The sequence below is a fragment of the Nelusetta ayraudi genome, unplaced genomic scaffold (genome assembly GCF_046127955.1).
Source record: "Nelusetta ayraudi isolate G7.1 ecotype Tasmania unplaced genomic scaffold, CSIRO-AGI_Nayr_v1 ptg000135l, whole genome shotgun sequence".
Classification (NCBI taxonomy): domain Eukaryota; kingdom Metazoa; phylum Chordata; class Actinopteri; order Tetraodontiformes; family Monacanthidae; genus Nelusetta; species Nelusetta ayraudi.
The window spans coordinates 19,293,511-19,319,881 of record NW_027466185.1 but is presented as its reverse complement, the minus strand read 5'-3'; the positions used below and the strand labels follow the sequence as shown (position 1 = coordinate 19,319,881).

At 46.2% G+C, this 26,371-nt stretch overlaps 1 protein-coding gene across 1 annotated transcript; it reads left to right on the top strand.

Annotated features, from left to right (window-relative positions):
* Nucleotides 1-948: 948 nt before the first annotated feature.
* Nucleotides 949-7,494, top strand: nrsn1l (neurensin 1-like). The gene is made up of 3 exons (XM_076011393.1): nt 949-1,275; nt 2,788-2,931; nt 5,888-7,494. The coding sequence occupies exons 1-3, from the start codon at nt 1,210-1,212 to the stop codon at nt 6,290-6,292; spliced, it is 615 nt and encodes a 204-aa protein (XP_075867508.1). The 5' UTR covers nt 949-1,209; the 3' UTR covers nt 6,293-7,494.
* Nucleotides 7,495-26,371: the final 18,877 nt, after the last annotated feature.

Genomic DNA, 26,371 nt, shown 5'->3' with positions numbered 1-26,371 from the left:
GATTTATGACTCCACGATAATCTGGTCCCTCATCCAGGGTCACTGAGATGGACTCCCAGAAGCAGCGATAGATAATGCTTTGTATTATTATTATCATACCATAAATATGCAATTTTTAAATAATACTGCTGCCCTTTCAGCGACCCCCAACATCAATTACAAAGCATTTTGTAAAGATGTCAAATATCCATTGATGTTATTTGCACTGATATGAAAAGCTTTCATGGTCTTGTGTATTTATTCATAACATTAAAAAAAATAAAAAAAAAAAAATGTCTCGCTTTGACAAGAACCTTCAAGCAGAAGGATTTCGACCATCACTCAGTTCAGCCCTTGGTTTTTCAGAGAGGAAGTTGTTTGGTTTCGGGAAATCTCCACAAAGTGCATTGAAGCACTATTGCAGTTAGCGTGTCTCCAAATGTGCAGTTTTATTTTGAGACAGCTAAAGATGAATTAAAAACGTGGCTCTGTGCATCTCGGTGATGCTCTCCACTCTCCCTACAAAATCACCCTCTTGCGTGTTTCTGTGATGAGCACCGACAATCCAAACAAATGACACAACGCAATCCCTCCAGAAGCTCAGTTAAGCAGTTTGCCAACCCGCGCTCCTCTTCCAGGTTCAGTTCTTCGGCCTCGGGGGGCATCAAAACACCTGGGGGGAGGGGCTTTCTCCGCTCGTTACCACCGAGTCGGTCTTGATGGCGCACTCAGGCTGAAGTAAGTCGCCGATACGGGCGGACGAGGCCCATCGCGTGAGTGCGTGTGTGGCTCCAAGGCACAAGAATGAAAGAAATCAATCAAGGCGCGTCGGTGCGACGGGCAACAAAGCCGCATCTGCGTACGAGGTGGGACGGAGCGCAGGCTCGCACGCTGGGTGACTCATCCGTGGGCGGTAATGGAGCCACCTCGGGGGGTTGGCGGGGAGGGTGAGGGGGATGGCCACCGCTGCCATCAATCGTCGGCGATGGAGCGACAATAACCTGGGCGATCTGACGGACGCAGGTCCAAGATTTATCGCCGGGCGTCTCGAGATGGAAAATTCCTTTATATTAAGCAAAGAAAAAAAAAAAAAAAAGAAATCCATATTCTGCAGATAGAGGCTGCTTGTTTCCTTCATTTATTTGTCTAATTTTTCATTTTAGAGCACGCAGAGACGGTCTGTCCTTCAACCCGCGGCGTCTGTCTGCGTCCGCAGGCGTTGGGGGCGAGATGGCGCTGTGCTCCGAGGCCTGCGTCCCTGCCTCAGCAGCAGGAGGGGAATCATCTGGGAGCGAGGTGAGCTTCTCGTTTCCCTCTGTAGTCATTCACTTTTCTCTGGTTGTTGTTCTGGCCCCAACCCTCTGGTACCCAACTAACATCCGTGACTGCGCTGACCTGCCATCATTCAAATCACTACTTAAAACCCATCATTTCTGAACTGCTTTTGATGTTTAGATGCTGTTTTAATGTTACTCACTTTAATACTTATTTATTTGTTTTTAACTACAGTTGATATTAAACCCCTTGTTTTCGCTTATGCTACTCTAATCCGCATTCTATTTATCTGTTTGGATATTTTCAAGTATTTTTTGAATTGCAAACCCTATTCTGGTATGTTTTAATATTACTTTAGGAAAGTGTCTTTGAGGACTTGCGTTCTCCACTTCTGTCCAGAGGCTCTCCCACAAAAAGCAATGTTCTTGTCCAAGCTGGTCCTGACTCAAATTCTGCGTCATGCAGAAGATTTCGAGAAACCGTGAGGAAGATGAAAAGCAACAAAAAAAACAAAAACAAAAAACCTCCCTTTCCACTTTATAACCTTATTCTGGACTTCCTCACAGAGACATACGGCCCCTATCAAACACTCCAGATGCAATTTCTCTGACATTTGTCCCATTTAATTCACATACAGTATGTCCATCTGGAGAAAATTGGTCCAAAAAGAAAAAGACAAGGATAAATTAGGAAGGTGATTGTGACGGCCCTCTCGCCCTTCTATCGCGCACAGAGCTGACGGATCCGGTGAGCCGCCGCCAGTTGGACGCAACACGAGACTCCCGAAGGCTGCGTTCACACCAGAGCTGGCCGGGGGCCAGCGGTTCTGCGCAGCTGCACGGCCCAGCACATCTCACTTGATTAACATAACAGGACCCGGCGTGTGGTGTCGGGTTCTGGAGTTCACATTGTGGTTTTGCGTCGAAAGATGCGATTGGCAGCCTTTCGTGCACCGCAGCGATCGGGTGGTTGAGCCGGGCTCAAGCTTCCAGCTGGAGGATTACCACCACCAGGGGAGGGTTTCTACCCAAGCACTGGATTTGGTCTGAGCCTCCAGTTATTACAGCAAGGTGGCGGCACTTAATATGCGCCGCACTAGCGTGTGGCATTTGAATGAAGTCCTTCTGAAGCCAGTCGCTCACAGCGGAACAGGGTGAATGAAGAACTCTCCACTCTTCTTTTCAGCTTCCACCTCGTGGAGACTGCTGTTCACAAGTTAGTGCTAGCGTCCTGATTTAGCCGCAGCTAAATCGTGACTGAAACTCCCACTTGGATGGATTTCTCTATCTGCAAACATTTAGGTGGGAGTTTTGAACATTGAACTTGGAAATCCCCCGTAAATCCAGCTGCCTTATAAGGTGAAGCCCTGACATGTTCATTCAACCTCCAAATGAACTGAACTCGAAATGATCGTCTGAATCATCAAGTCGTTTCATTTCATTTTCGCAAGCGCAACGTGTTTTTGCACATATTTAAACGGCAAAGCATGGATTCAGAATTCCTCGTTTATGAGCCTCTCGTTGTCATCAACAGGCTGGTTCAAGCTGCCTTCAGTTTGGGGTGCGCTCCTACCTGCACCACTTCTACGAGGAGTGCTCATCGTCCATGTGGGAGGAGAACCAGGGGTGCAACCCCAGCCAGAGGTCCTCCGCCTGTTGGAAGTCGGCCGCCTGGAAGGTAGAAGATCTGAAATTTCTCTTCCATTTGTGAGCTAGATAGATAGATAGATAGATAGATAGATAGAGATAGATAGATAGATAGATAGATAGATAGATAACACTTGGTTTATCTAAAAGGAAATTATTGTGCCAAAAAAATACAAACAATATACTGATGGCAACAATAGAGCAATAAGCATGAAAATAAAATAAAATGAGAAAATAATGATGAAAAAAATTGCGCATCAGAAAATGTTACCTATATTGTATAAAATACCTCATCTGACCTGGCATAGTGGAAAATACATTGCAGCAATTAGCATATTGCACAAATTATGTTATTGTCTTATAGCAATGCTGTCCAACTGGAGCGCACTCTCAGAAACACAGGCAGGTGCAAAAAATAAATAAAAATGTTTCAACAAGTCATTAAAACTTCATGAGTAAGTGAGTTTAAAACAGGAGCACAAGGGTCAATTTATTCAACTCTAGTCACGTTGTTGATTTAGTGTTAACGTAGAATAATGAAACTTCCCAAAGGAAGAGCTGCTTTAACGATGAAAAAAATGTATTTAAAAAAAAACCTAGTAGTTGCAAGTGAAGGACACTGCAACCACCTCTAGCGAGTGTCCGGACTTTATTATGAATGAGAGTTGTTTCAAATGACGCTGTTTCCATAAATCTACGAATGTGCAGAAAACTGTTACACTCTGCCCCCTTTTGGCCATCTGTAAAATATTTGGAACCAACTCTCAACTCCTCATGGCCGGTAAGAGATGTGAGCGGAGGAGCTCGGTGAGTCTTCAACAGGCTCTCTGCTCGTCCGTCACACGGCAGCTGTTTGAAAGCGAGTAAAGGGAAACCTCGAACAGAACAGCCAGAGGTCACGAGGGGTCACCGGAGGTCACAGGGGGGGTCTCGGTGCTGAGGCCGTCCAAAGGCTGCAGGGCTGAAATCTGCGCTTCCCACACCGAAAAAAAGAAATCCCCTTCCTATATTCCCAAGGTCAAATTCTGCAATCCAGTTGAAATGTAAAAGGAAATAGGAGAGTTCTGGCTCTGCCCCGACAAAATAAAATCAACACTCCTCAACCTGTCCAGTGACTCGTGTCACTCGCCTGTCTTTCTTATTTCGTTCCCCTTTTCCGATCCAGCAATCGCTGCCAAGTCTTTTTCCAGTAAGGGCTGCTACGAGCTCCCAGAGTCTCTAAAAAAACCACATGGCCATTCGCTTCACGGTGATGTCATCTCTCAACAGGTCCTATAGGTGGCGGAGCAGGAGAAATCATTCGCAGCCACACACACGTAAAGTGACAGCCGTGAGCTGTCGTTTGCGGCGAGCCGAGATTCAAAAACCTCAACAGATGAAAACGGGATTAATACACAGTTTGGTTGCAGGAAGACACCTGGACTTCAAGAGAGCGGCTTGAACAAACGCTTAGAGAATTCCCTCGTTGCTCTTGATCTGCATATTTCCAGAGTGAGAGGAACAACGTAACCATAGAAACGTTACAGTAGCATCTGGCTTCCTGCAGCGAGCGCCGTCCTGCCCGACAACCCAGGAAGGGTCGGGACTCGAGGATGGGAGAATGTTAGCGTAAAGATTCAATTACAGCTCTGCTCTTCACCCGGAGGGTCAGGGGTCATTTCATCTCTGAACTGAAGTGAGTTTTGGGGTGCTGATAAAAAAAAAAAAAAAAAAGTCAAGTTAACTGAATACAAGACTCGCACACAGACAAATCTAAGTCTTTCAAAACTTAAAATCATCTCATGTTAAAAAAAGAAACCCTCAGTTCTAGTGAAAACAAGTTATTGCTTCACTCAATACAATAACTAGAAGCTAATAGTGATAAATATTTCTCACTATCAGTGAGAAAATGTTTTATTTTGCATTTGTTTATTTACATTGAATCTCATATTTCGTTTTCTTGAAATGATTCCAGTTTTCTGACCTCATTTATTATGATTCCTTTATCCTGCTGAGCCAGTTCTATTTCTTTCTTTCTTCCACTCTCCCACTTTGCCTTCCGCAAATCATCCATTCTTCTCTTTTCATTGCCCCTGCCAAGCCATCAGCGGCCGGCGGTTGGTTCCCTCTGTGACACGCGCTGTCACCGGCGAGCCTCTCGGCTGGAGGAGCCGCCTCGCCTCGTAGTGCACACGGTGCATTTCTCATTGTTGTCCCTGCGTGATGAACTGCACGCAGTTGCACGCTGACATTTGTAAAGGTAAAAGGCGTCTCAGCACCAGCACCCCCAACCCCACCCCCTCGCCAGTTCAGGAGAATCTGCTCATTTTTTCGCTTCACAAACAGCAAAATGACCTCTTCCACCCCAAGAAGTGCAGAGGACCGAGAAAAACTTGACCGCCTACAAGAATAAAAGCCCCCCCCCCAAAAAAAAACACTGCAGCAACATCAGGGTTCTGTCTCCAGCTGCATTTCCATTACCCCGAGAATTGTGCAAGACCTAAATATCGCAATAAAAAACTGGGCATGGAAACTAAGCTAAACTTGGAAAGAGGTTTTGACTCTCGTGAGGTGGATTTTCAGACGCATCCATATAGAAGTATATCGCAAAAGTGTCATGACACAGTTTTTTTTCGCCTTTACGCATTATCACGTGACCAATTCACTTCAAGTGAAAATGGTGCATTGTGTTTGGACAGAGGAGGTATTACAGAAATATGTAATTATAATAATAATTATAATAATAATAATAATAATAATAATGAGTAATCAAAGAGAAAAAGTATAACAGCCATTCTTGACAGCAAGCAAACATAAACAAACAATAGAAAACGTAATTCTTTTAAATCTCACGGGACAGGATTTTATGAGAAGTACGGCTTATGCGCTTCAACACCATTCAATGGAAACACCTGCAAATCGCAAGTGTACTTTGTCGAAATTTTAGAAATATCGCTTTTATTTTTGCGAAAATCTGTAATGGAAACGCAGCTTCTGTCTCCACCCAGGTGTCCCTGGCCGTGTGCGTCCTGACGCTGACTGCCGGCGTCGCCGCCCTCTCCGTCGGTTTCTCCACCCCCCGTAAAATCGAGTCGTTTGGAGAAGGAGACCTCTTCTTCGTGGACGCCCAGGCCGCCAGCTTCAACAGGGGCCTGCGCGTGAGCTCTGCGGCCGGGATCGTGCTCTCCTGCCTGGGCTCGGCCCTGGCTCTCGTGGGCGTTGTCGTTTGGATTCTTCAGAGGACAACGCTCAAAGGGAGGCTTTTCCACCGAGTCGGTGGAGGGGAGAGGAGAGGGGATTTGGGGGAGACGTGGCTGGCCCAGGGGGGTGTGGTCACCAAGGCACCTGTTGCCGAGGAGGGAAACATCCCTGTGACGCTGTCCAAAGTGGAGAATGTGCAACCGAGTTCTTAAAAAAAACCAAAAAAAAAACCCAATAAGCTGTACACCAATCAGCAACAACAGTGGAGCCACTGACAGATAAAGCTACCGTGTTCACGCAAAGTTAAAGCAGATCTTGTTATTCTGTAGTTATTCCCCAAATCTAACTTCTAAAGTCAGACAAACATACTGAGAGCTGGTTGTGCGAACGGGAGTTTGAGGCGAAAATGAATTTACGTTCAAGACAACTCAGCATCATTTCATTGTCAAATAACGGGACAATTCTGCGTCTTAAGGTATGGTTGGCAACTCTATTGCGAGCTCAGCTAGCCATGCAAAGCTACGGCAGCTAAGCTACGTCAGCTAAGCTCGGCGATCCACGTGAGACTCTATTTTAAGAGCTGAACGCCACCATCATCATCAGTTGTATTTATAGGCTGATGGCTGGAAGGGTTTTACTCTGAGTCCCACGACATGCAGCTCGTTAGCCGCTAGCTAGCGTAAACTTTGAATGACAAGGCCAGTATTCCAATCAAGTGTTGTGGACCAGAAAAGTTCGATTCCTGTTTTTCAGGTGGATGTTCTCTGGCCGACCGAACATAGGCAAATTGTTCCAGACAAAAACAGCTCCATCATGCTGACAGCACTTTGAATGAAATTCTGAAACCAGCCTGTCCACTGTTACATTTTACTTTGAACCAGATTTGCACATGGGTCTTTTTAACTCAGGTGGCTACTTCATCCTCTTTCTTTTATGCCATTGTCGTGCAGACGGAGCCATCCCTTTCACTGGTTGTGCTTTAATTCACGTTGTGGCTGATTGGTGTACAGTGAATTGGCCTATTATGTGGTCCAGGGGCCTCATTTACACCGTCCTCATTGGGGTTTTGCTGCTTTTCAAAAGACAACAAATGCCATTCAGGACTTTCTTTCTTAAAATGAAGGTAGTGTTGTGACCTGAATGTCAAAGTTGGACCTTTCAGGATTTGGACGCATTTAGAGCATTTCACGTTCACAAATCCACTATGGGCTAAATGGCTGTATTATTGTCTGAATCTGTTTCATTCACAATTTGGCCACAATAGGCTTTTACAGAAAATGCTGTTAACCAATCAGGAGTTCACTTGAAAGTGCAGGAAGCTCTGAGAAACACAATATAAAGGTCTTTGCACACCGGATGCAACGTGAATAAATGACGTAAACTGGAGCACAAATGGATCAAACTGACAAAAAAACACATGTTCTAATGATTGGTTGTTGTTTTTGTATTTTTTGTAAACTTTGCCCAGTGATCAGGATTTTATCCTCCCTCTGCTTTTCATGCAGAAGAAACTCCCTGCTGCAGAGGAGGCAGTTTCACCTCCTCACAAATGAGCTAAAATTCTCGCTGGCTCTTTCTCATTCAAGAATTCTGAGTTTGAGCCACTTGCACAGATGTTAGCGCCACCTCTGGGCAGACAGAGCAGCAGCATTGTCTGTCACAAACGGTTGAGGTCACATCACCGGCAACCCCAAAAATGTGACATCTATTTTTACCGCAAAGATAATGACGGTAATGGACATGGCATCATTATGGATGCGACATCGTTTGCAGAGGCGCTCTGTCTGGTTGGAAAATGTTATCTGTGCAAATGTTTGGGGGAAAGAAATCAGTCTCGCTATTTCACACACTCACTGTGAAAGGTAACGTCCGATCAGGAGTTCTTATTTCGTGCATATTTCATGCCGATTATTTGCTCGTGAAACACATCCAGTGTGTAAAGGCCTCGACTGTTAACTGGCAATTTGCCGGGTTCACCGACCGAAAACGCAGAGACAAACTGAGAGGAGGCCGCTGAAGTTTCCCAACTCGCCACATCAGGTCACGACCCCCCTTCACGTTGAGGGGCCAATGCCGCCGCTGCAGGTGTCACTGCTGCGTGAGACGTGAAAAGACATACAGCACCTGTGATGATTTAAAAAGCACAACTTTAACTCTACAGTTCATCTAAGTGAGGCCCCAGGACTGCCAGGTGACAGAGTTGTGACCTTAGACTGTGTTTGTTCTCTGCACTGGAGGCTGGATTTTTAAAGGACAGAGTATGTGATGTTGATGCTTAACGTAAACAGAATCCTGATAAATCTGGGCGGGAATTTCTCAATTTTTAGCCCTTTGACTTAATTGAAATGCAGCTTTATTTTTTTTCCCATGTGCATCTGGTTCTTGCTGTTTTTTCACTTTTTTTGAAACGCCGCCGGAACACGCTCGCGCAGGTCGGTGAGAGTGTGTGAATTACACAGCAAACCTGGCGCTTTCATTCATATCCGGAGGCGCCCACCCTCTGACATCCTCCGAGGTTAATCGCTGAAAAAAGCCACGGCAATTTTCGCTCGAGCTTTTCACATTTCCCCGCTAATGCCCAACCCGCTGCGCTCGCCGCACGCTTAGATGCATGCGGCTCGCCCTCCCGCCCACGCACGCTCACATTCGTGCTCCATTGACAATATCACCTATCCCCCCACCACCACCACCACCACCTCCACCACTGCCACTGTAATCTGGCTCCCTAATTGCCTGCAATCTGTGTCTCCAGGCAACAGTCGAGGCTTCGAGTGCTCTATTTCCAACCACGAACAAAGGCTGATTGGCCCGGCACTTTCGCCTCCTCTTCATTTTCCCTCCAATCAGATTTTTTTGTTTGTGAGCTGACATGAATTTGCGCCGGCACCTCTGTGCCCCACTCGTTTGGTCAGGTCTCCGTCTTGAGTTCAACTCGGCCGGCCCACGATAGACCATGGATGTTGTTGATGGAGTCTCCTTGTTTTGATGTGTTCTTTAGGATTATAACTTGTAAGAAAGACAAAAGAAAAAATAAATGACCAAAAAAAAAAAAAATGCTATACATGAAAATGTGAGACTTGTCGTATTTTGTGATTTTTTTTCAATCTGTTCAGCAATGGCGAGGATAAAGCAGCTTTGAACCTCAGTGGATGTTAGTCATCTTTTTTTTTTCCTTTCTTTACTCAGTGTGAAAGGTACCTGGTCGAAGTGGAACTAAATTATGGTACTAAAGAACTCTCTTACTTAATTACTTTAAATATTCCATTAGATTATCCTGAGAGGTCACGAGAGCCTGGAATTATTTACAGTATGTGGACCAGGCAAAAATAATAGTTTTTGGACAAGGCATGAGAAACTTGTGCAATATCTCTCAGTACAGTCACTCTGCCTACAGGGAGAAAACATACAAAATCCACACATTAAGCGTCCTGGTCCGGGAACTCACCGATGACCTTGCTGTAATGAGGCCAGACGGATGGATTGAAGGATGGATGTTCTTGATCAAGAGAAGCCAAACGTTTTAGCTCACCCGTCACCTCATCATTCAAGACATGTGTGTGTGTGCGTATTTGTGTGTGTGTGTGTGTGTGTGTGTAACAGAGCGACAGCTTCGTCTTTGTCCGTGTACTAGTACACGGTGTTTCTTTGAGAGTGAGTCACCGCCGCTCCGCTGCCGCAGCTGCGACTGTGACTCATCCTGCCTCGCGTCCCGAGGCAGACGCTAACAAGTGGGACACCCAACGCTGGCAAATCGAGGCAATTCACAGGTCACGTCACGTCTTCAGAGACTCCAGCCTGCAGTCTCTGCAGCTCGCTTCCCATTTAGTATTTACTCCTGGACTTTATCAAAGTGGTGAATTCTTCATCTTCAAGTTGATTGTGTCTGATTACGTCTAACCTGGTCCTGGCCTCATTATGGGCTGTTTGACTGCCATTAAACATCCTGTAATGATGCCCTACATTGCTTCCTGCTTTGGATGGAGGTCACACATCAGAGGAATGTCAGGTGGCACATCCGTTCAAAGACCGGGCGACGGGCGAGGAGTGGAACACCCTCCGACATAACAGCAGGCTGAGAGTTGACAGCTGAAAGCAATTTGACCTCACTAAGTAACTTTGATTGCAACCTGCGCTGCAATCTTTGCTTTTGTTCGCAAGCTGAACAAAGCAAAGAGGCAGTTTGTCGTCCCGCTGGAATTTCCAAGTGTCCTCGTCAAGAGTTTGCGACACACCGAGTTCTACCCGCTATCGGCATCCTTGCTGCTGTTCAAGCGTTTTCCCCCACAGTTATTCAAGGGCCATTACCTGGGAGGACAATTCAGCATCCTGTTGTGTTTCCATAGTAGCCCGCACACCATAAATTAAACTATAACACTCGCATGGTCAGCTTCACACCCCCCGCCAGCCGACCTTCCGATGAAAGTGAGGCTTTGAGACTTTTTACAGAGGTTTACAGAGGTTTTTACAGCCTCTTTCATATGTTTCTGCTTGGCCTTTTTGTAGATCTTAATATTCAGACATTCTGACATTTACATTTCTTTGAACGTTTTGAAGGATAGCATAGCCAGAAACAATGTCTCACCCATAGAATTACTCTAAACTTTGTCGACTCGGGGCCCCCTCGTTACATTTCGCAACCCATTCTGGAGTTTCATGAACAGAGAGAAGTCCAAACCGTGGCTGCACAGCGTGGCCACGTCCTCCACTGCAGAAGGAGATAAACATAACTTCTCTCTACCTTGCTTCCTTAAATCCATCCAAGTTTAGAAAATGCAGCAGCAAGATTTTTTATGTATATATATATATATATAACCAAAACAGCAAAATCTGGAAGTCATCATATCCCCTGGGCTATAATCACACCTCTGACTACAGTTGATATTTTGGCCAAAAACAAGGCAGAGGAATTGATTTCTTTAGACAAACTAAATGTCCGTCTCCAGACATCCAATGTGTTGTTGTTTTTAATGTTTTTTTCTTTATGTTTGAGAGCATCCATCGACTATTGGGCGGAGTTCTCCCCATTCGTGAAAGTCCAGGATGGCTCTGAGGATGAGAAAATGTCACCTGAATGCACAAAGAAGTCACCACAAACATCAGAAATCCAAAAGTACGGCAGAGCACGACTTGAGTAAAGCTAATCTACCAAAAAGCAACCTGAGTGAGAGGTGAAGTACCCAAGAAGAAAAATTTACTGTATTCAATATTTTTGGGCTTGAATATTATATTTAGTCAATTTCAAAATTCAATATAAAGTCTTAAATTCAAAAGAATTAGGTTCTACCATGTTACGCTGTCCAAACTAATGGTATGCTTCACGCCAGATCTTGGCAAGGCAGTTTGATGGCCCAGTGACAAGCCAGCTGAACCAAACCTGTCTGCGGAGCCTGCTACCCCTGGCTGAAACTGAAGGGAATAAAAATGTTCTGTCAAAATATTTGGAATTGTCACTCATAATAATGCTACTCATTAAAAATGTGTCAGAGTAAAAGCATTGAAAATATGTTGTGAAGTAACAACGGAAGTAGCGGGGGGGGACACAGTAAAGTACAGGCATGGCCTTTTAGTGCTGAAGTCCAGTACTACAGTACAGTAGTGAAGTAGTCCTACTGAGCTACTTTGCATCTGATTACTTATTTGACAAACTGCCACCTTAAAGGTAAGTGTGCAATATTTGAAGATTTTTTTTTTAGAAAATACAGCGGCATGAAGTTGTTACATTTCAGACTGCAGCGCTCTTTCACTGAAGTCCCCTTAGGGACTCGGGACCCTCCCTCTCCCGAACTTGCCAGTGAACTACGGTGGCCTGAGAGCACAAACCTGGATACCTCGTCCATCTTCCTCTTTGTTGGTTTACTTGACGACGCGAGCTTTCACCCTTAATAAGAAACGTGCTGTCAGGCGGACTGGATTGTCCACATTGGGCTTCCTTAGAAATATGGTGGTGCAACAGGCAGCTAACTGACAGCAAGACCCTTGCTCTTTATATATTCTTTATATATTCTTATATACAAAAATAAGAACCCTTCTATATTAAGCTTTTACCAGTATAAAAATAAGAAATTAAGCCTAATTATTTTGTTTACACACTGGACCTTGAAGAAACAGTGCGTTGCTTGCCGTTGGCTTGCATAACGATCATTTTCCCAGTTTGTCTCTGCTGCCTCTGCGTTTCGCTCACTTTCACTCCGCTCGCCGCCACATCATTAGACATCACAGCGGCAAAAAAAACGGCATCGGCGCCGCCGCACGGAGTCGCTTCCCTGGCCCGTGTCAACATGCTCCACACACACACACACACACACACACACACACACACACACACACACCCTTGAGTGTGCCTTTGCATGGCTGATTTGGGCGGGCTGGCTCTTTTATTTGCATGTGTATGTAAGTGCATGATGAGATAGAAAAGTGGGAGCAGCGCCGGCGTTTCCAGCTGGAGATGGAGGCGCGATACGCTCCGGCGGCCGCAGTTTGAGTCACACACCTAAGCGGCCCAAGAGCTGATTGGCAGAGCCGTTCGACTCGCCGAGTGTCTGTTTCGCGCAGATACGACACGGTGGCATCTCGCCCGCCGCGGAAAAGAGGCGAGACGGCGGGGGGGATGTTCTTCCCGCCGCTAGGCAGCGGGGTCGGGCTCTCGGTGTCAGTCACGTTGGCAAAATCCATTTTGGAAAATTGAGCGCTAGTAACGAGGAATCCCAACAATTTCACTTCTCCACCTGGCACCACCGGAAAGCTTTAACTTTGAGGACTTTCGAGAGCTCGCTCCTCCATCCATCGCTTTCAGTCGGCCTTGAGGTTTCATCAACAGTCGGCTTTCCTGGTTCTGATGGAACCAGAAACCAACCAACTGTTGTAAATGTTGCAGGTATAAAAAGAAAAAGTGTTTTTGAAAAATTGTTTTGGTTGACTGCCTGGCAAAAGTTTTTTCGCTTCTTGTTTGTTTTGCACTGGGGAAAATCTAACCTTGCCAGGGTTCAGTGGGGAATCCTGCCACTACCTAGAAAAGGTATGGGCAAACTGCGGCCCGGGGGCCACATGCGGCCCGTTAAGCTTTTTAATCGGGCCCACCAAACGTATTCATTTTTTTTCAGTGGTTAAGAGTCATTTCATTAAAGAGCTAAATGTTTCATTTTCCATTGACATTAAAGCACATGTTTTCTTCATATCCCATAATATATTTTTCCTCCTATGAGGGGGCTCACCAAAACACTCCATACATCTGCTGCTGCTCCGGCTCCTCTGTCAAATTTTAGAACCCACTGTGGCCCACCAGTCAAAAGGTTGGCCCACCCCTGACCTAGAATCTGATTGGTCCACTTGACTGTGATAAACAATAGGTATATCCAGGATGTGCAGAGGTCCCCTTCCACATTTTTATGGATGGACCTTCCCTTTCCAAACTCTTTCATTCTTATCCTTCTTCACCAGGTGGGTGCACAAGGTGAAGCTCATCTGACGTCTCAGGTTCCCGCTTCATGTTGAAAGCTCAGCTCTTGTTCTGCTCTCCTCCGTCATGTCGGATGATGTCAGATGATGCAACACCACCTTCATACGTTCACCCGAACCGCAGTGGCGGTTATCTAACGTTTCAGCCTGGCAGCTTTTCTTCTTTGTTTGACAGCTGAATGTGAGTTTGCGTGTTAAACGTCATGGAAATCTGCTCACTTTCATAATAGCACAACAATGTGTTGCCCTCGCGTTCTTGTCAACTTGCATCATGCGTCATGCGTCGACTTCTATGCTTCTACTGTTGCACCTTTCTTGCAACTTTTGCCGTATGTTGCTTATTTTTGCAAACTATACAGTGTGATGTGTACATTATTAACGCCAGCCGAGTAGCAGGTAGCATCCTTGAAGCGCGGGTACAAAACAGCAATGTTAGTCAGGGCTGCAGATGTCTTTATATTACGCAAACAAGGCCAAAAAATGGATTTTTCATTTTTCATATATTCCCCATCTTGCAGCATTGTTCAGAACTGTACACTTAACAGCGCCGCCTGTTTTTGATGTCGCATCCCCGGAGAAATCAAAGGCTCGCTTTGATTCAAGGTTCCGCTTCAAGTGGCGGCGCGCACAAAGGGAGCACAAGGCTAAACTTGCCAATCAATCAGCAGCCACGTCCCCACGAGCGGAGCGTGTTTATCGGCTGCTTCTGCCGCTGCCGCCGCCTCAGGAACGCTGAGTGGAGCTCGACCACACAAAAAAACAGCAAAAGCTCTGGCAAAATTATCATAAATGTATTTTATACAATAATAAAAGCGGTTTTCTATGTTTTAATAGTCCAGTGTGTAATATTTGACTTGATTTATGATTGTTATCTTGGTAAAAGCTAAACATACTACACACAAATACATTAATAAAAGTGTCTAATCGCAGCACAATTAAAGTCATTTGGGTTTCCTTACCCTTAGAACGGTTCTCATATGTATAAGAATATACATCGTGCAAGGGTCTTGCTCATATTAGCTGCCATCTTGCACCACCATTTTCCTTCAGGAAGCCAGGAGCAGCCTGTGCCCTGAACAGGAAACACGCTGTCAGACAGGCTTCCATAAATACCTTCATGAAAAATTTCACACACGGGACCTTTAAAAGTAACAGATGAAAATCATTTTTTACGGCAAAGCCATAATTGCACTTACAGAGATACTTGGATGATGCAACAATGGAGAATAGTGCAATAACTGCTTAATGTGAACGTGATGTTGATGAAGGTGGTATGAGTGGAGTGTTGTGTGGCATGTGTCATCTTTTTTTTTTATTATGGTTTTATCTGTGTTTTACAAGTATTTATTGCTTTTTAGTTTTATTTACTATATGCACAAAGGAAGGCACTTTTAAATGTTGCACTAACTGCGTAATGACAATTGAATTCAATTCAAGACAGCGGTGCAGGCAGGGATGCGATGTTTTAGAGCAGAGAGAGAATGGAGATGGTGAAGGACGGCTGGCTGTTTGTCACTTTGTGCCCGCGGGGATGGTATTAGCATTCCCTCTTGGAAAGGAGGCAAACGCGCGCACAGCTCCATTACGACCGAAGCAACAGCAGGCGACTGCGATTAACTCATCAGAGTTCCAGGAAGCGTTACGGCTGACCGACCGTGCCGACGCCTCGCACGTTATGACTTTGACGAGACGCGAGTTCAGAGTGAATTTCCAACGCTGCCGTTGGAAGGTCGAAAGGCAGAGTTCGTCTCGGCGAGTTACTCCGCCGCAGGCCGCAGATCCAACAGGTGCCGGAGAGTCGAGGTGTGCATTTGTCATATCAAGTAATATCCGCTGTCATTGGCTGAGTGAAGCTCTCTGGCGTCGGCCCACAGATGGTCTGTCTGCCTGCGTCTCATCTTTGGGATGCCACGCGCTTCCCTGTGGAGAGACTGATTGTAAAAATGAATAATGACGTTGGCGCTAAAAATGTACGGGTGTGAAAATCCAGTCAGTTTAACACCTCAGCAGAGATAGGAGAGGGGGAAAAAAAAACCTTTCTCAAAAATATTGCTCCCTTCAAACATTTTAAACTGGCGTCGCATGAAATAATAAAAGTCTCAGCTGTCAAACTGGAGCTGCAGTGAGTCACACGAGGTGGAGCGCTAATCATCGCCGCCGCCGCCGCCGCCGCCGCCGTACCAGCGCAATTAAAGGTGCAATTTGTAGGTGTTGACGCCCATTTCCCAGGTTGCCAAATAGCAACACTTTGACTCGTTACGTCTGCCAGGAGTTTTTTTTTTTTGTGTGTGTCGCGTGTATTTTTGAATCAAAACACGTTTCTGTTTATTTTTGTCAGTCAGCTTGTTTTTTCATTCTGTGTTAATCAGTGTTTTTATTGGCTGTTGTTTTGCAAAACAAATCTGTTTATTTTATTTAGTTTGTGGGGGTTTTTTTTACACTCGCACATGAAAATAGGCCGTCAACAGCATTTAGAGTGGAAGATGAAAGAGGACGAGCAATGTGCAGATCGAAACTCAAGCATTCACACTCTCGATGTCAGACCTGTCTGTTATCTGAGTAATTCTAATAAGAAAGTATTGCTACACCACCGCCCCTTCTTCTGTTATTTTGGAGATGCTTTCTTGCCACTGAGAATTAAAGGACACGAAAGACAATCTGTGATTTAGCATCATGTGTGTAGCTATTTTTTGACCCACCCCAATTCTTCTCTCTTAACATGCAGGAATTTTGTGCCAAAGTGTCAGTGTTGTGCTCGGCTTTAGCGCTTTTAGTTTTTTTTTACTTGGTATTGGATACCAAAAGAAATGGGTGGTATTGCACGTCATGAAAGAGGAGCCTTCAAAATAAACTCAACTAAGTCCCCTTTCTTCGCATCACAACTGGCCAATCAGATTGCTTCCCAACAGGGGGGAGGTAACAGTGATGCGTTTCCCATTGCGTAACCTCCCACTGTCATCACAGCCAAGCCGCGCCCACACAGCCTGGCTGATGTTCAGTCGTAAAGTGGCATTTTGTGTTGTAATTAGCAAAGGCTACTGAGCGTAAAGTGCAGTAAACGAAGATGTTGACATGACAGGCCTGCACACTAAATATTTCATTGTCCGTCTTGATGCTTTCTGTAAAAAAAAAAAAAAAAAAATTCACTGAGCAGCATCGCTCTGCTTTTCCTCTTTCTTGCGAAACTGTTGAATGTCACAGTCTGTGTAAGAAATGTTAATGAGGCTCCTCGCATCCCGGAAAGCCCGACGCCTTACTGAATTGTATGCGTCATATTTTTGGGGGGCGTTAAAGACACTTTATTTTGCTATCATTTATTTTACCCCAGTCTATCCGGTGCAGTGTTTTTGTAAATTAATTACAATTCTCCGCAGCGGAGCGGCTGCCTGACTGCAGTGGGCCGGTCGGCGGCTCGTTACGGGAGAAAGCAGCTCAGTTTAAGTTGCACTTTTTCACGTTTGGCGCACGCTGTTAACAGGGAACATTCAGAAGGTCGGCTCAATTTGTGTGAATTATTAATGGTGGAATATCCTTCACTCCTGGCGGTCGTTCAAGAGGTCGCCCTGCTGAACCAAAATCTGTTCAGAACGAGTTGTTTTCCTGTCTGTTTCCCTCATTGCTGCTGAAAATGTGTGAGGTTGTCACGGTGGGTCTGCTGTCGTCCGTGCACATTTCTGTCCTGTTTAACGTCAGAGGTTCTGTATGGTGACAAAAATCACTCATATTCTCCCTCGGTAATCTGTCTCCAGCCTCGGATTCAGCTCCTGGGAAATGAGGAAAAAGCCCTCAGAATGCCTTGCCCTTTGTGATGTCACATAGGGCCCAGCCAGGAAAGTGACAACAAGCCCAGCCTCGTTTTTGTCGCCTTGCAGTCAAGTTAAAGTTGCAACACAGTATCAGTTTTAGCAGGAAGCTTTTTTGTCTCGCCTTTTTATCTGAAGGTAGTTAACACAGGGCTAAATTTGCATTTACGCTGAGCTCTTTTGAATAATTGAATACATAAAATATGCCAATCGATATAAAATCTATCTAGTCGTCTATCTCGCCAATCTAAGGCGCAGGAGCAACTTTGTCTGCTTTCCTGCTCCTGAGTTCTGTCACGTGACCGCATGTTGTTTGTCAAACTCTATTTGTTTGTTTGTTTTCTGCGCTTGTTTAGGAAGACAGTGGATGGTTTTGGAGAATGTTTGCGAGAGATAATCTGTCCTCCGCGAAGTAATAACTGCAGATAATCAGCGGATCCGTCGCCGCCCCTGCCAGATACAGAACCAGGAGACGAACAACAAACCTTTGAGCCAGCCATCTGTGCAATGAAGCGACGTCCCTGCGTGGTGAAGGGGAAGAGCTGTCATCCCGCACAGGCGCGCAACATACAAGGGACCCTGTGAAGGAGGGTGGGGGCGGTGGGGGGAGAAAATTATGGCTGCTGGAAATATTAAATCACAAGATTTTGATTTTAAAACGTGAAAAGACGACACAAAAAAAATGAATGAAACCGGATGAAATGCGGTCCCATCTGCGACTGAGGCAACAAATCGCGGCCCAGTCGTTGGTTTGAAGGCAGGAAACCAGCACCTGGCTGGAGGCCGGCCTGCTCCCAAGCAGGTAAGGCGGGAAAGAATTAAAACGCTTCATCACAAAATAACACCTGGAATACATTAAACGTTGATGTATGACCGCGTCGGGGGGGGCATCGGAGATGGATTTTAATTTCAATTTTAATACCTTAATTTTAATAACCAGCCAAAATGTGGGCCCTTTTTTAAGCAGTTCCATCTACCGTGTTGATCCATCCTGGTTAAGTATTGATGAGGCGGGGAGGTAATAATAATTCCTGGCTTCAGGTGCCACCTGACAGCTCTTAATATAGCAGCGTCGGCCTCGCGTTCTTTCGCCTTCAAAATGTCGCGTTGCCCCTTTTTCATTGAGACATTCCCGCGCCGTGTTTGAAGAACACGGCGCGGGTTGTTTGCCCGACATTAATTCACAAAGCGCGTGGCGACGCCGTCCGTCCTCGATAAGAACGGAGGACGTCAGGCAGCGACTCATGGCGCGTCGGGCGGAGCCCAACACCTTTGACAGTGTTTCCTCCCGGCCGGGGCGCGTGTAAAGATTATCTCGCCTCGCCAACGTCAGTTTAAAGTCCACCGACAGGAGAGGCCAAACACGGCACACTCGCCCTCATCAAAAGTTTGCACTGTGCAAAACTTATTTTCCTCCCCTTGTCGCTTGCGCTCCATTTCCTTTTGCGTCTGAAAGCCCGTCACCAGATTCGGCACAGTACAAACACCTCTGCGTATTTGCAGTCGCCGCTGGTTTGCCGAGCATTAAAAATGTTAATTGGAATTTTTTTTCTTTTTTTTTTTTTTTACAAAAAAAAGAGGGGGTATGAGAGGAAAAAACACACACACACACACACACACACACACACACACACACACACACACACAGCCGCCGCCGTCCCACCTCCTCCAGTCACAGGCTGTCAAAATGCAATATTCCAAATTAGATTGTATTTGGATAATCTTTTGAACTGTAATAGGTTTCCAGCCGGCAGGCATATTACTATTGGCACATCATTATTAAACAAAAGTGACACAGAACCATCACTTTGCAGGCGGCGCCAGATAAACGTTCGACACCGTGCAAATAATATTAGTTCTGCTTCCAGAGTCGGTGGCTTATCTCTGGGATGCTATATTGGGTTCATATCCCTGTCGGCTGGCGAGGGCCTTCTGACGGAAGTGTCTAAATTTATGAGTAGCCCATATGTGTGAGTAGCATGTATGAATAGGCCGCAGTGTGCAAGCGTGCGTGCTTGTGTGTGTGTGTGTGTGTGTGTGTGTGCTGCACATTAGGGCTTTTATATGTAAATTCAGTGTTTGCGCGAGTGTGTGTGCGCGCTTGTGTGGGTGGGGAGACAAGGGGTGCGGCTGCTGACTGGTGTGTGTGTGTGTGTGTGTGTGTGTGTGTGTGTGTGTGTGTGTGCGTGCGTGGAGACTGGTGTGCACAAACTGGATGCATTCATATGTAAATAAGCGGCGTACGTGCGCCTGTATGTGCAGACGCGACCCATATCATGGCATAATGAGATCCGCCACTGTTGGTTAGAGTCAGACACTGGCAATTACGGCGGCGGCACCGCGGCGAAAAGGCGGCCGATGCCGCTCGGACGCTCGGCGCCATCAGCGGCGTCGGCCGCCACACGCAGGTGCCCCCCCCCCCCCCCCCCCCCCTCCAACCCTGCCTCCGTCCCGCTGACAGGCGCCCCCCGCTGGAGGGGAGGGAGGGATGGGGGGGGGGGGGGGGAAATGACGAGCCGTCCAATGGGAATGGGATTTTCGGCTCCCCCCCCCCAAAAAAAAAAAAAAAAATGGATGTGATAAATTAGCCCCCGCGTCCGCTCTCTAATCAGCCCCGCCAAACCTGCTTATACCTGCTAAAATATTCAATGGGCGCAGCAGAGATACACGGGACGCCCGCAGTCATGTCGAGTCCGTGTTAACGCCGATAAAGAAGCTTATTATGGGATAGGGGATAATGTAAAGGGTTAACAATATTAAAAAAAAGAAGCAAAAAATGCTTTAAGGTGCAATTTGTAAGATATGACCCGTAATTTGCGTTGAGAGCATTAAAGGGAAATCAGGAAAACGTTATCAGCTTCCCCGTCTGTCCGTCCTTCCGCCTTTCCTTCCTTACTTCCTGTCTCTGGCTGGAATCAACTGTCCAATAAGCTCCTGTGTTGCTTATTGTGTGTAGGACACAGGCAGCAAGTGTGATAAGGGCGCTCATCTCTCAGCCTTTTAGTCAAAGAAAATAAATGATGGCAAGTGAATTTATTTCCATGCTTAACAGTCGGGTACAACCCTGCTCCTCTCGGTCCTCAAAGACACTTTGCAAAATAAAATTAGACGCCAAAACGCCTCGTCGACTAAAACTGAAGAATAAAGTTGTCTGTTTGAGATTAGAGCAGTTAGATATCATTTTTGCCATTTTGAGTTCATGTAAGCACTTAATTGTACCTCCAACATTATTCAGAACGTGCACACAATGTTCCTCTTGCTGGACCTCTGGAGAAAACAAAGCAAATTTCAGCCGGCACAGAACTCGTGTTGTGGTCTTGCTGTCGTCATCTTAAGTAGAAAGCAATAAGTGTCCCGTGTGTGTGTGTGTGTGTGTGTGTTGCCCTCCTTTGTCCGCTCCATCGTTGAGTGGCCAGGTCAACGCCGTGATTGTCTCTAGATCACCTGAATGCAGAGGACAAGTTTCACATCCTTGGGGATGTGACCATCACTGGGACATTTAACTTTTAACTGAATCTCTCCTTTCTTTGGACAATGAGTGAAGCCTCACCCGTTGTCGAAACAATAAACAGCATTGGACATATACCACCAATGCTAACGACAATGTAGCCCAAGGGGGCGCTACTCTTTGTGCCTTTCCCCAAGTCTGGATTGTTTCAGGGAGGCCTTCCAAAATAGGAACCGATGCCAAACTAAACGTGCCAATCAACTCGGCGTGGCGTACAGCCAACATGATTTGCTGGCTTGACAACATCTGCGATGGCGGTGGCGCAGTGTGACGGTCGCCGTGGTCTCTGCCAATCAACCAAACCGCTGGAAACGGTGCCAATGTTGTTTCGTCCTCGTGCGTTAACGCCCCATCAGAAAAGACAATGTCCTTCAATTAAACTTGCCGTAGCCTTGCTGTTTTTAAGACCGTGCACTCCATCCTTGGTTTGGCCTATCAGCCAATCAGAAGGGCTGGGAACGCAAATCACAGCGTTGGGCATTGAGTTACTGTGTCAAAAATTGTTAATGTACTCGATAACAATCAATGTGCCTGCGTTTAAAACGGAATAGATTCCGGGCCCCCTTTCACTCGCCCTCCGTTTTCCGGCGTTTTCTGCTGCACCGTGCAGATATTGGAGGTGACCAGAGGCCGAGGCCATTTGGAAAATGAAACGGCGTACAACAGTTTGCGGAATGGCGACCGTTAAAGATAAAGGTATGTAAAGTCAGCAGCACAGAGGGGTGGGGATCATGATTTGTTGTAAATGGCTGAAAATGCGAGAATAAAGGTTCGGGTCCCTTAACAACCTCATTTGAAGTGGATCCGGGCCCCATTGGGCCATCTCCACTCCTGACATCCGTCTTCAGTGTAATTGTCCTTGTCCCAGGCGCACCTCCTCCTCCCCCTCCTACCTCCTCCTCGTCCTCCTCTGCGGCGCCACGCTGCGCCGTGCCGCGGCGAGGCGTCGCTCGCGGGCTCCTGCTCCAGCTGATATGTTCTACATCCTGTTTGCACACTGACAATCGCATCAGCCGAGTTCTGATTTATTTCCTTGGCACTCGCCTTGAACCTCTGAGCCGCGATCTCCTCCTCCTCCTCCTCCTCCTCCTCCTCCTCCACATCTCTCCATCTAGCCCGACAAAAGTGTTGCCTCCCAGCTCGTCTAACGGGCGCCCGTATAGCGCCGCGTCCCTTTTGTGAGGGCTTTTCTTGATCAAGTGCTTGTGTCACCGCCACCATATATGCAACATGGAGGGAAAAGCCATAAAGGATAAATTATACTCTTATAGCAATATTCCATGGGCTCAGCCCAGCCACTATCAATATGCAGCGCTCAGAGCGCGGGCGCCCGCACCTATCTGTTTTTTAAACAGCTTTTCACTTGGATACCTTTATAAATGGCCGCGAGTTGGAGGGGGCCATTTGGAAAAGTCGCTCATTGTGCATGTTAATACGGCTTCTCTTGCTGCGATCCACATCATCATGTAAATGCGAAGTTCACCTAAAGTTCTCTTAAAAGCAGAGTGCCTCTTGTGCTGTGCTTGATGGCTGGAATGTTTTTTGAGATGTGTGTGTGTGTGTGTGTGTGTGTTGGGGGGAGGGGGGGGGGGGTCATCTTCTTCCTGCTATGTTCCGAGAGTCTTCCTGCTGCTCAGATTTGCTGCTCATTTCTCAGAAGTGACGGGTGTTTTATGAGGAGCTTCCACTCAAAGTCACTGACCTGATCAGGGTTCACGACCGACAGTTATGTGAGATACAGCAAAATTAGATATGGGTACGATAGCAAGTACTGTAAATGCAGGGCCAGTATTGCTAAAATTGTAGAGTAACAGTGCAGGTAGATGTGTAGATTACTAATCTAAAATCCAGAACAGAATTTGGGCACAGATTTTCGATAAATGAATACTTTCTCCCCATAGAGTAGGAGTCTTTTAAAAAAAAAATAATAATAAAAAAAAACTGACTGTTGTCTTCAAAAGCCATAAACGTACCACTTGAATGCATACATTGCATTTGTTTTTATTTCCTGCTCCGTTTGAATGAATATATATATTATGTTTATGAAAAGTATTGTTTTTACTTTTCAATTCTTTTACCTACACAATAGCTTGTCACAGTAGCAGAGCATTCAAAAAGTGAAGCGAAAATCACTCTAACGTCGTAAATAAAACATCTGACACTCACTGAAGTGAACCCAAAGACCTTTGTTTTCCTCGCTTAAAGTGGAAACGTGGGTAGCGACAGTCTCCTTACAAATGAGCACACTTTTAATGATAATAACACTGCTACTGCTTCTACTACCACTACAAGTTCAGCAATGAAGACTCATCCAGACTCAAATAAAGTGCAGTGCTCATCACCAATGTACATTATCAGCGTGTTTGTTTTCTTACCTCTGTTAACTTCTTCATTATTTGGTGAAGGTTTTGAAGACTGTTGTCTTCAAAAGCCATAAACGTACCACTTGAATGCATACATTGCATTTTTTTTATTTCCTGCTCCGTTTGAATGAATATATATGATGTTTATGAAAAGTATTGTTTTTACTTTTCAATTCTTTTACCTACACAATAGCTTGTCACAGTAGCAGAGCATTCAAAAAGTGAAGCGAAAATCACTCTAACGTCGTAAATAAAACATCTGACACTCACTGAAGTGAACCCAAAGACCTTTGTTTTCCTCGCTTAAAGTGGAAACGCGGGTAGCGACAGTCTCCTTACAAATGAGCACACTTTTAATGATAATAACACCGCTACTGCTTCTACTGCCACTACGATAGTACTAAAATTATGTATTTCAATGCATTTAATAGCAGTTGATCCCAACTTGAACCACCCTTTAAATTTTATGGCACCATTTGTGATGTTGACACTTAAAACTCCCCGTACTAATGGCCTCCTCTGCTGTTTCCTGCTGGAACAACAGCGTATTTTGCACTCTCGGTCAAGTAGTGAGTAGTTGCAACAGTTTTTTTTGTTTGTTGTGCGTTGAGAAATGCTGAGTGAGCCCCTTTATCTCTCATCTGCAGGAGCACCGACTGAGTCTGAGTCAAGGCTGTCTGTGTGGAGGAAGAGATGACGTGATGCTTCACTGCCACAATCACCACACGTGACCGGAACCGGCGGCTTTGGGTTCGAACGCAGACGACAACAAAGGCCCGGCAGGGGACGGCAGAGGACCCAAATGAAGCGATTAAGCTTGATGGGTCGTCTCTCAGCATGACGTAAGTACATTACAGCTCTTTTCCTTTTTCCTTTTTATGAATCTTTGCTGCGAGAGGAAAAACTGAATCTCCCTCTGAGTTCAGCGGCTTTGACAGTCCAGACGGCTCGGACGATTGATTGTTGAGAACCGCGACGTGGGGCTGAGTGGCAGGGGAAATTATGGCCGCAATCCTTCATCAATCACCAGCGTGACGTCGGCCTGAATAGTCTTGCCAAATCAGACCTCGGTGAACTTAAGTAACTCTGAATGAACAAAGAAACGCCAGTTGGACATTGTGGTTGTGTGCCAGCCCGAGATTCTTGCCACACACGCACTGTGAAGTTGTGTTCACCCCTGACCTATCCTGAACTTAAAGGTCCCTTCCTCCACTCTTTTCAGGGCTTTATTTTACACCTCTGCCTCCTTGTGACATCACAAAGGGTCAACTTACAGAACGGAACGTTACATTGTACTGCTGCAGCCCCATACCAATAAATAAATACGACAAAACTCCGTCGACCTACCGATAACTGCATATCTGTCACCAACTTGGGTGAGGTGTTGACCCTTGTGACATCACAAAGGGTCAGTTATGAGAACCGCAAGCTTTCGCGCATACTTTCTGACAACCGGAGACAGCGGAAGAACGGAAAGGAGGGATTTTTGTCATCTCTCGACACTCAACTGACAGGTTTGCGATGCTGTTGTTGTTGTTGTTGTTGTTGTTGTTGTTGTTTGGAGAAACCGGCAAAGTCAAGTTGTGCATCGTGCGGCACCTCGAACATGAGACTTCAGGTGACTCCGTCTCCAACTCCACTGACAGCCGGCTGCACTCACGACCTTCAATCAGAATATTACACCCCCATTTCTTTTACAAGCTGTGCGAGAGCCGCTCCTTTACGCTCTCAGCGTCACAAGTTGCCCTTGTGCGACGGCCCTGTAGGTGTTGTTAAACACACACATCATAAAACTGATAGAAAGCCGATATAAAAACGGAGATTTTAACTAGCGGCACCGTTCTCCTCCTCCTCCTCCTTTTCCTCCACCTCCTTTTCTTCCACCTCCTCCTCCTCCTCCTGCTCCTCTTCCTCCTCCTCCTCCTCCTCCTCCTCCTCCTCCACTGCCTGGCAGACAGCAAGTCAGACGATCGGGTCCAGGTTTGTTGTTTACTGTTTGTTTTTTGTTTTGATAGTTTTTTGGTTTTTTTCTGGGGGTGGGGGGTCTGTCTTGGCCGAAGCAATAGCTGGAAATTATGCCCCCCCCCCCCCCCTCCTCCTCTTCCTCTTCTTCTTCCTCCCCCCACCCAAACACTGTGAACAGATTCCAGACCCCCTGCGTGGCTGGTTGCAGCTGCTGTCATTTTTTATTTATTTTTTTTTTTAATGGCCCGCTCCTCTGAGGCGAGAGAGAGAGAGAGAGAGAGAGAGAGAGAGAGAGAGAGAGAGAGAGAGAGAGAGAGAGAGAGCGAGAACCTGCAGAGAGGCTCTGCTGCTCAATGAGCAATTTATATGTTCTCAACAAAGCTCCTTCTCTGGAGCCCGGAAGGCAGGTCTTAATTGTTAGACGTGATATCTCCAACTCCCTCCGCCACCCCACCCACTCGCCCACCTCTCTCCCTCTCCCTCTCTCTTTTGACTGTTTCCCTTCTGCATCCTCCTCCCTCTACCCCTCCACCCCCCCTCCCCCATCCCTCCATCCCTCCAGCTATTAGGAATTGGATTTGGAGCAGAACGATCCATTTAGTCGCTCTCCTCCATCTCTCCATCCCTCCCTCTGCCTGCTTCCACACCTCCTCTGAAGGTTTCTCTCATCAAAGCCCCGGCTTAATCTGTCTATTTTTACCTGGAGGAATGAAAGGAAGGGGATGAGGTAATGCTTTTCCCCTCCTGTCCATCAGGTGGCCAGTGATGCGTGGGCTCGCTCTCCCTCTCTCTCTCTCCCTCTCTCTCTCTAAGCAGTGTGTGTACTGTATGAGTTTGCGGTGCATGCTTCAGGGAGCTAGCACCACCACGTGGACGCAGGGAGGAACTGAACTCTCATTTACAGGACGATCAGACGGCAAAAAAAAAGCATTTAAAAAAAAAAAAAAAAACTGGTGAGGAGCAAGTGATGAAAGGGAGCCAATACATCTCCTCAGTCCACAGTGTTCTGAAGAAAAGTGTATTTCAAAACCTGTGTTGAATAAACTTGTAAAAGACTTGTGTTGCCAACTTTCACTCAGAAAAATAAAGGAGTCGTCCCGCAGTACTCGGGGTCAGGACCATCACAGGCCAGTAGCTCGCCAACAGTGGTCAATCATAACTTCAAGTAGGGTTTCAAAAAAGTATATGGTTCACATA